This window comes from Trichomycterus rosablanca, chromosome 10, assembly GCF_030014385.1.
Source record: "Trichomycterus rosablanca isolate fTriRos1 chromosome 10, fTriRos1.hap1, whole genome shotgun sequence".
NCBI lineage: Eukaryota > Metazoa > Chordata > Actinopteri > Siluriformes > Trichomycteridae > Trichomycterus > Trichomycterus rosablanca.
The window spans coordinates 454,312-465,000 of NC_085997.1; the positions used below are offsets into that span (position 1 = coordinate 454,312).

Consider the following 10,689-nt stretch of genomic DNA (forward strand, 5'->3'; position numbering starts at 1 on the left):
TATGAGCACCTGTTGAACGGAGGTCATGGTTGATCTGAGGAGCTGTAACGGTTCGGTTTTTATCGACGGTGAGGACCGTTCCACGGTTTTATCGGTTGCCCCCTGTAGGGACGAGGACACGGGGGTTCCGAAAGTTTGTGAGCGTGGGGACAGCTTTGTTGAGGACTCGGTAACTCGGTTACCGGGTGAATTGACGGTACAGGAGGGCGCTGGTCTGGGTCCCGGTGAGTCCTGTAGAGGTCCGGACGGATGGACGCGGTGTTGCGGTTTACCGGTCTGCGCGTGCTGTCGGGCACCGGAGCTCGAGGGCGACACCGAGTCACCCGCATCTCATCCAGGTAACCTGATCACCTCCACATTCATCCATCCACATTCACTCCTCCATCCTTCATCCACTCACTCTCATACACACGTCATGTATTTCAAAACTTTATTAATATCTTAATAAAAGTTCATCAATAATATTATTTAACATTGTGGCTTCTCTGTGCCCATATAAATAGTCCTAGTTTAAACAGACCTGCATCTACATGGAACATACATGGAACAGTAGTCTCTTTGTCAAAATTGTCACTTTATGCTAGAAGAACGTAATCCGAGGACCACCAGCATGCCGGCCTGCTGTAAATTGAAGGCTATCGGAACGTGGCTGCCACTGTCCGAAGTCAAACAAGCTTTATGTGTATGTAAATATAGCCTGTTTCCCTCAATTTCTCTCCCAATTTAGTCATGATCAATTCCCCGAAGGTATTTCCCCTCCAACACGTGTGCAGTACATATCGATTCTTGTCACCTGGAGATCCTTATCACGCACGGAGAGTCACACACCGATCTCCATTATCCCCCGTCTCTGTGCAGCACCATCGATCAGCCAGCAGAGGGCGTAACTGCAGCAGTTATGAGGATTCCTCTGGCCCTCCCACCCTCGGACAGGTCGGTAGCGAAGCTGAGATTCGAACTCATGAGTCTGAGATGAATGTAGCTGGGGATTCAAACCCTTGATGGCAGCAGTACTGTGGATTGTAAGGATTTTTTTAACAGGTACTGAAACTGCGGTGCTTTCAGGAAACACTTGATTCGTTACACCAGAATAAATAACTGTAATGACTAGATGTGAGTAGATCCTGATTTACAGGCTGTGTAAGAACGTTGGTGAGTCACTACAGGAAACGGCGCCCCGGTAAAAGTTCAACCCCTTTCATTTTCATTATTACAACAACGTGATACTATCAGAGGCCACAATAAAACAGCACTGATTAAAAAAATAATCATTAAGAACGGTTTACCTAGCTCAACGTGACTATTATAGTGAACGGTTTCTCCACATTTAACACAGAACGCCAGACACATCTACTCTCAGCGTTCCTGAGGATTTTCAGCCTGTTCCTCATTATCAACAGCCTCCACTTTACTAATATCCTCAGGTTTGTGTACCATAACCACCTTCTTCAAATCAAGCCAAAGATTTGCTACGAGGTTTAAGTCAGCCGATAGCTTCTACAACTTCCTTTGAAACTACTTTGACCCTCCACTGCCCTGCTGGAAGGTCTGATGATGCCTGAGCTTCAGCTTCCTCTAGGAAGGTGGGATGTTTTCTCCGAGGATCTCCTGATACTTGATTGAATCCATCCTGCCCTCCTGGTGCTGCAGGTTTCCAGTGCTAAAGGAAGCAAAGCAGCCCCAAAACATCATCGAGCCACCACCGTGCTTTACTGTAGGCAGGGTGTTTTTCAGTGTACGCTTCATTCCTTCTCCTCCAGACCTACCGATGAATCATTTTGGTAGCTCAGTGGTTGAGGCAATGGACTAGTAATCAGAAGGTTATTGGTTCAAGCCCGACATCTGCCCTTAACCCTCAAAAGCTTGGATTGTATTCATTCATTCATTCATTCAATTATTGTCAGTTTTACCCCCGCTTTATTCTGGTCAGGGTTGCAGTGGGTCTGATTCATTGGGTGAAAGGCAGTAAACACCCCGGACAGGTTGCCACTCTATCACACACACACACACACACACACACACACACCTAGAGCAGTGTTAGCATCTGTAGTTATCCTGACTGCATGTGTTTGGACCTGTGGGAGAAAACCGGAGCACCAGGAGGAAACCCACACAGACACAGGGAGAACATGCAAACTTGAAACCCAGACCTTTCTCGCTGTGAGGCAGTGCCACCCACTGCGCCGGTCCCCCCCCCCCTTCCCCAGGACTGTATTAGCTTCAAACAAGTGTTAGCTAAATACCATGAACGTAACTTTCTCAGTAACTTCACTCGTGACTGAACAGATCTTAATCTACCTAAACAAAGCTAACGCTACTGGGCCCACGTTCACGTTTAGCTTTCCCATGCTCCTCTCCTCGCGGGTATGAACCTGCCCGACAGGTAGTCCAGTAATCCCAGCAGTCTTTATTCTCAGACCTAAACCTGATCCTGCTGCCTGCTGATTCACACCTCATCATTTCATCTCAGTTCTGGATCCAGATTCACTTTATGGTGCAAAAGCTGATCTGAGGGAGTCGAGCTCTCGCATCGGGGAAGTAATAACAGTGTAATGATTATATTTCATATACGTGCTGCTCCTCATACGTATGTCTGTTGAGAACCAGGAGAGGCCGGTGGCAGCTCTGAGACTTGACCTCAAGACCTCTGTGCCACTCAAGCACACCTTAAAATGGGTTATAAACCACTAAATAATCCATGTAGAGAAATGAAAAGTGCAGCAGTGTTGGGTTTTTATAGGAGATTAAATTAAAACAGCAGAACAGGACGAATCTCCACGTCTGTAATCTCTGGTACTGGTGGAGACTTTTCAGAGACCTTGGACAGCAAGAAGACAAAACAAAAGGATCCTCGATCAGATCAAACCAGAAGCTCAGAGAACCAAACTGAAGCTCTTTTATTCTGGACACATTATAAGAGGAACCAGTTCATTAAAAAACAATTCTGCTTAAAAGAGAGGAAAAAAATTATATTATAAAAATAATATTAATAAATATAATAACAATTATATAAAAGAATAATATAAAATAAATATAATAATGATAGTACTGATAATAACAATAAATAATAACAATTGTAATAATAGTAACAATACAATATAAAAATAATAAATAATCATAATAACACTACTACTATTAAATAATAATAATAATAATAGAAAAAAATTAGATCAGGTTATAATCAGTTGTTTGGTGGTTTCTGTGTCGTAGCGGGGCGTAAGGCGCGGTGTCCCGGTCTGGGTCTCCTCTACACCCTCCTGGCGTCGGTCTTCTTCTCCGTCGCCGCCCTGCTGGTAAAGAAAATTGACGGCATCCACGCCGTGGAGATCAGCGCAATACGGTGCTTCTTCCAAATGCTGTTTGTGATTCCGGTCATGATTTACTACAGGTGAGTGTTTGTTCACATCCCCTCAGCTAAATCACAATCCTGACAGTCTAAAATGAGAGGAGTGGTGGCTTCCAGGATGACGTTTAACTGTTTAATCTCAGTACTAACTGATCTAACGTCTGTAATAACCACCGTGCTGCTCATGATCAGGACCGGCTTCCTGGGCCCCCGTGGGATGCGGGTGTGCCTGTTCCTGCGTGGTTTCCTGGGGTCCAACGCCATGATCCTGCTGTACTACGCCGTGCTCCAGATGCCCCTGGCCGACGCCACCGTCATTACATTCAGCAACCCGGTCTTCACCTCGCTGCTGGCCTGGATCTTCCTGAAGGAGCGCTGCACCATCTGGGACCTGGTGTTCACCGTGTTCACCCTCACTGGGGTCGTCCTGATAGCACGACCCCCGTTCCTGTTCGGGGGTGAGCTCGATGCCGAAGAGGAAAACCCCGGCGGCCGCTTTAAGGGTGCGGCGGCGGCCTTCGGGAGCGCCGTGGCGGCGGCCTGCACCATCGTCATCCTGAGGAGAATGGGCAAGAACGTCCATTACTACCTGTCGGTGTGGTATTACGCCGTCCTGGGCTTCGTGGAGTGCGTGGCGGTGCTCTTCATCATGGACGAGTGGGCTCTCCCCGACTGCGGCTGGGACCGCTGGAAACTGATGGCCATCGGCGTCCTGGGCATCGGCGGCCAGACGTTTCTCACCAAAGCTCTGCAGATTGAGAAGGCGGGCCCCGTGGCCCTCATGAGGACCACGGACGTGATGCTGGCGTTCATCCTGCAGTTCCTCTTCCTCGGTCGCCAGCCCACGTGGTGGAGCCTGGGCGGGGCTCTGTGTGTGATCAGCAGCACCAGCGGAGTGGCGCTCAGGAAGTGGTACAACAGCACCAGGCACAAACCCTGAGCGTTATCGGTGTAGGTCTAAAGATTTATTTATTTAATCTAATCTACTTTAAACATGATAACGTGCACTTATTTACTGTGGTAACTGTGCGGTACCAAAGATTCTGAACATCACCAGCATTTTATATTTTACTCTAAAATACCAAACAAAAGACTGAAACCAACATGACTGCACTAGAAATAATAATAATAATAATAATATTAATACTACTACTAATAATAAATATAATAATAATAAATATAATAATAATAATAATAATAATAATAGCAAAATAATATATACTGTTCAAAGTTAAGTGACCTGTTTCTGGAGGTTCATGGATTTAACATTTGGGGTTTTCCTCCTGGTCCATATATGGAACAAGGGATGCAGCCAAATCAACCTTATTTACTTAGATGGGCACAGAGAATTAAAACGTAAACGATTTGGAAGGGCTTGTCACAAAGTTATGTCGCTCATCATAAATAATTGTAAGTTGCAAATAATCAGAACTTGTAGCAGCAGACCAACACAGCACTAAGGTCTCGGTGACCTGGGTTCGAACCTGGCCTTCTGGATCTGCATGCTTCCTACCACCTTCCAAAAAACATGGATTGGTGGTTTAAACCACAGTTAAGTATTATTTTATGCTCCTATTTATTTATTTATTTATTTATTTGTCTTAAATATCATGAATTGGGATAATCTAAGTTATAAAATTGCTTGATTTTGTTTATCACCTAGACGCCTTCAGCCGAAAGTACATAGACACCTGGAGTAGATGTCCTGCTTGTAAATTTCCTAAAGTTTTGAAGCGTTTTTGTGGTATTTTGCATTTGTTTAGTTTTTTGTGAGGTCAGGACTGACTCAAAAGGACTTATCAACATTCCAATTCATCCTAAAGGTGTTCAGTGTGGTTGTGGTCAGGACTCTAGACTCAGGACGCTTGAGTTCCTTCAAACTAAACAAATCTTATTCATGCTGCGACCAAATAAGCACATGATTGAATTTATATAATGGATTTTATTCACTTTTTAGCTGAACTCGGTACTTATTAAGGGTGTCTACATACTGTACACACTTTTGGCCATATAGTGTATAATATTTATACTTGTCTTCTATGATTTGGTTCAGCTTTAGAACTTTAGAAGCTTTGATTTTGGTTTTATTTGATTAGCAGCTTATAGCTTGTTGGTTCACGTTAAGCACCGGTGATGATTATTGATAATGTTACTATAATAAATACTTGTGTTGCCTTAAAACTTATTTAATAATGAAATATCTGTTCATATCCATCCACAACAGTCCATTCCTGACTGTTATTTATTTAACTTGAATTTGTAGTTGAAATAAAGTCTGATGGATTTGTCTAAATCAGTTGTTTGTCCTTGTTTTGATTATAAAACTCTAACGTTGTTGTGCTGCGACTGTTTATAATAAAACTTTAAAACATTACGCCGTAAACTTGAGTTAGCTTAGCATGCTACATGTAAATAGCTCCTGATGTGTAATGCAGCCTGCGGCCACTAGATGGCGACAGAACCCGCAGGATGAACCGAGTCACGTTATTGTATAGGTAACGTACAGCACTACTGAGGTTTGTTTTACTATATAGCTCAAACTTTTTGAAATCTATACATTAACCTAAATATTACTGGAAAAAAGACAGCAGAGGAAGCTGGAGGGGACAGAGATGCTGCTGCTGATATTCATAATTACTTGATTTACACACCAAGAAAAGTTGGGACGTTTAGTAGTACACAGTAAAAAGAAGAATCTGTGATGTGTTTCATTCTCTTGAATTTTTATTTGATTTCCAATTTGTAGTTTGTAAATAGAAACACGTTTAGAATCTGATCCCTGTAACAGACTCCATAAAAGTCAGGACGGGGGTGTGTTTCCCCCTGTGTTCCCCCCTGTGTTCCATAACCGTTCCTATTAATTCCACTTTTTAATGTGTGGGGAACTGAGGACTAATTGTTTTAGGTTTGTGAGTGGAATTTTTCTCCGTTCTTGCTCTATACGAGACTTCAGCTGCTCAACAGTCCGTGTTTGCCGCCGTCTGATTCTCCTCTTCATGATGCGCCGGGCATTTTCAACAGAAGACAGATCTGGACTGCAGGCAGGCCAGTGAAGCACATGCACTCTTTGTCTATGAAGTGTTCTGATTGAGGCCTGGTATCATCCCAAAATACGCCTCCACATCAGTGGTACCTTCACACACGTGCAAACTAACACACACCCCTGTCCCATCTTTTTTTAAGTGTGTTGCAGGTATTGAATTCTAAATGTGTTTAAATGTAACAGTTTGTCGTTTCTCCTTTTGTCTGTTATAGAAAGATTTAAGAGAAAGTGTCCCAACTTTTTCTGGAATGTATATAATGAAATGATGCGATCATTAATAAAAGAGACGCCACATTTCCAGCCGAGTGGGATTACACGTGGTGTAATGATTAAAATTACACATTCCTCCTGCATTACATAGGAGCTCCTTTACTAGAGAACCGGGACTCGGAAAATCATTACAGATACCAAAAACACATGGCTGGCACAGAGTGGGCACCACATCTGCAATCCACTTTCCCACGGAGGATTCGGTACGTGCTTTATTGCATTTATGAGCCTAGTAGAGTTTTGGAATGCCAGCGTAGTCTTCATGTGCCAACTTAAAAACTGTGGTTGAATTTTTTACAGCAGCAGTTTGGAATTAAAGGTTTTTTTTAATGAGAATTTTTTTGTAGGACAAAAATGCAATAAAAGTATTCAGTATTCCATATGCACATTATATTGATTATTATTATTAATATTATTGGTAGTGGTAGTATTAGGTGCTTGTGTGATGCACTAGTGCTGAGATCTGGGGATCCAGGGTTCAACACGTGTGCAGTACTGACCGCTTCTTTTCACCTGCACCAAGTGGGTTCATTTGGAGATCCGTATCGCGCACCGATCTCCGTCATCCCCCGTCTTTGTGCAGCACCATCGATCAGCCAGCAGAGGGCGTGACTGCAGCACTTATGAGGAATCACTGCAGGCCTGGCTCCCATGGACAACTAATTATTGTCTGTATAGGCGCCCGGCCGGACGTTCTAGGTTCTTATCTCATCCTGAACCTATGATGCAAGTCAGCGTTAAGATACTAGACTAGTAATCAAAAGGTCGCTAGTTCAAGCATCATCACTGTCACTGTTGGGCCCCTGAGCAAGGTCCTTAACCCTCAATTACTTGAGCTGTATTCATTAATGATTGTAAGTTCTGTTGGATAAAAGCCGCATGCAAATGTAAACAAAAATTCTGGTGAACACTCGTTTACTCCTTCATTTACAATGTTTTTATTATCTGTGTTAAATAAACCTGAGTCCAGATCGATCTCTGAAGCATAATGAAGAAATGATGGTGAGTATATTCTGTCAGATTTATTAAACAAACTGTTCCAACAATTACACAAAACCCTCAGTGCACCACACACACCCCGATCCAACGTTCATGTCTTTATAAATTATGCTTGAAGACTTGGAATAATAACTGTCTTCATAAACAGTGTGGAGGATCTTCATCTTCATCAAGGAAAGTGACCCGACAGTCCTAAACCCGTAACGCTGGAGTGGAGGAAAGTTACTCTGGAGCAAAACCTCAGAAAGGGAGGAACCGCTGGAACCCTGAGCGCTGGAACTCTGGGCTGAAGAACACGCTGATATGAACTCTGTTTACTTGTAACTCTCCTCGACCTTGCTGGAGAATTTCACCAGAAATGCCAACGTCTGATCACATGATGTTTATGGAACAGAAATCAAAGCAGATTCGAATCCCAAGCTGTGCTATCGGCCAGCCACACGTCTACATACACACATGATTGGCTGTGTCTGAGGGAGAGGAGGTGGCTGAGGACCCTGCAATGAATTGGCAACCTGTTTGTGGGGTGTTTTACTGTATTTTGCACAAAGGAAAACGGACCTACTGCAACCCTGACCTGGATGAAGCAGTCAAAATCATGAAAATAAAAATAATGAATCAAACTATGAAAATACGGTGGACCCTGGTCAGCCAAAAACAATAAAACTGATTTAATTCTACTTTTAACAGTCGAATAAATACATATTAAAAATAAATAAATAAATAATAAAAATAAATAAATAACTATTTAAAATAAATACATTCATATTAAAAATAAATAAATAAATATTAATATATATATAAATAATATAAATAAATAATGTTCAAGAGACTTGTTGTTTTAATCTTGTTTCCATTCAAAATAAATTTGAACAATTCAAAACAAGTTATGATAGTGAAATTAATTCATATATCAGCTCGGTGGAACACTGGATGGCGCTGTTGCAAGAAGGTCCTGGGTTCGATTCCCAAGGGTCCTGTCTATGTGGAGTTTGCATGTTCTCCCACAGTAATTGGAGCTACTTGTGTGTTTATCCAGGGTGTTTCTTGGGTGTCCCACTGCGACCCTGACCAGGATAAAGCGGAGGTAAAACAGAGTGAAGGAATGATAATACTGCATTACTATTACACAGTCTGTTTGAAATACTTTTGATAAGTATTTCAGGAGGGTTACATAAACAATGGGTGGTGCATGACCCACCGTGACCATGACCAGCATGAAGTGCTGAATGAATGAATGAATGAATGTTTCTTATGAACCGGACTGACAGTGAGCTTGATCGTGTTTGATGTAAATCAGAATTAGAATCAGTTCAGTTAGAGTCGGTTCACCCCATTCCGGTGAAGTGATTCGTCGGTACAGTGATTCACTTTGCTCACACTTTGCTCTCAGCTCACACACACACACACACACACACACACACACACACTCCGTCGTGTCGGTGCTGTTGTGGACTGTGTGTGCGGTGTGTGCAGTGTGTGCAGTGTTCAGTGTGTGCAGTGTTCAGCTTCTCTGTGGTGTTAATCTACATGTAAACACTCCAAACTAAATGAAAGTAAACAGTCGGGACTGTGCAGAGCGCGGTGATGTGATGGGTCCGGAGCCGTGTGTGTGCTGGAGGTGTTTGCCGTGTCGGAGGTGAGTACAAGTGGTAAAATAGCTCTAAGTTTTTATGAGTGTTAAAATCTGTTGATTTCAGGTCGTTTCGAGGCGGTTTGGACTCTCAGGGTGTGAAACTGAAGCAGTAATGTGTGATTTATTCACTAAATGATTCACAATCAGGCATCAGGATGAACTTTGGCTTCGGTTTGAGTCGGTTTGGCTTCTGCGATACTTTCCAGACCACCGACTGAACGATACAGCTGCTGTTTTAATATCGCGATACTTATTATCACGGTCAGGGCTGTGTTGGATCCAGAACCCTCGAACCTTGGCTGCAAGGCAGGAACACACCCAAGCCGGGGTGCCAATTCATCTCACATGTCAGTAATTCACACTTTCACTCTTTTAGTCACACCAATCTGAGGGTGAGGAAACAGGAGTACCCAGAGGAAACCCACACAGATCGGGGAGAACATGCCAAACTTTAAACTGTCATAGAAAAATTCACTGTATTCTGACTTTGTACTTATTAAAATGCATTTTCTTACCAATCTAGTCATATCCGATTCCCCTCTACTGCTGCAGACCTCCACTCGCCACCGAGGAGGGTCGTGACTAACACACGCCCCCTCCCACACATGTGCAGCACCGACCGCTTCTCTTCACCTGGAGATCCGTATAGCGCACGGAGAGTCACGCACCATCGATCAGCCAGCAGAGGGCGTAACTGCAGCACTTCCTCACTCGGACGAGCCGTTCGTGTCTGTGTAGGCGCCCGACCGGCTGATAGATAGCAGAGCTGAGATTCGAACTCACGAGCTTGAGATGTCAGCACTCGAGTGCCTTATCCTGATCAGGGTCACGGTGTGTCCGTAGGCAACTCACACTGACATGAGAAGAACAAACTATCTGCCGACAGTTCCGGACACGCCCCTTTAGCCCTGTTGACCTTGACGTGCGCTAACTTAGATCCTACCCATGCTGGTCAGGGTTGCAGTAGGGGCAGAGCCACGTGGTCCCAGTGCAGGTCCTAGGGAAATAAGCGAAGATTCGGGGTCAGGACGCGACACTGGAAATAATAAATCTATATTATTTATCATGTGATATTTTTATGTGCTGCTTGGCTTGTTGGTGGATCTGAAGCTTCTGTATGTTTGACTGGAACGTGATACTGGGAGGTTTTGCTGGTTCTGATTTCTTGACTCGGGTGCAGGGATTTTACTTTGTGGAAAATCTGACCGAATGGAATTATAATAGAATTCTATTTGAATAATTTTGCTTTAATAAACCCGTAGGATTTAGGATCGGTTCCTGTATGTGTTTAGGTTGAGCCCAGGATCCTTCGGTTAAAATCCTGCTTTTGTTCTTGCCGGTTTTACCAGCATCAAACTGGTTTGGCGCGGCTGCAGATGCTAAAGGTGATTAAAC

At 43.5% G+C, this 10,689-nt stretch overlaps 1 protein-coding gene across 1 annotated transcript; it reads left to right on the forward strand.

Annotated features, from left to right (window-relative positions):
• The first annotated feature begins 25 nt into the window (after nucleotides 1-25).
• Nucleotides 26-4,445, forward strand: slc35g1 (solute carrier family 35 member G1). The gene is made up of 3 exons (XM_063003369.1): nucleotides 26-338; nucleotides 3,211-3,388; nucleotides 3,539-4,445. Exons 1-3 carry the CDS (start codon nucleotides 26-28, stop codon nucleotides 4,284-4,286), a joined length of 1,239 nt encoding a protein of 412 aa, XP_062859439.1. The 3' UTR covers nucleotides 4,287-4,445.
• Nucleotides 4,446-10,689: the final 6,244 nt, after the last annotated feature.

Coding starts and splice junctions, on each gene's coding strand:
- slc35g1 (XM_063003369.1), top strand. CDS start 26: ATGGTTGATCTGAGGAGCTGTAACGGTTCGGTTTTTATCGACGGTGAG. Junction 339..3,210: donor GTCACCCGCATCTCATCCAG/GTAACCTGATCA, acceptor TCTGTGTCGTAG/CGGGGCGTAAGGCGCGGTGT. Junction 3,389..3,538: donor CCGGTCATGATTTACTACAG/GTGAGTGTTTGT, acceptor GCTCATGATCAG/GACCGGCTTCCTGGGCCCCC.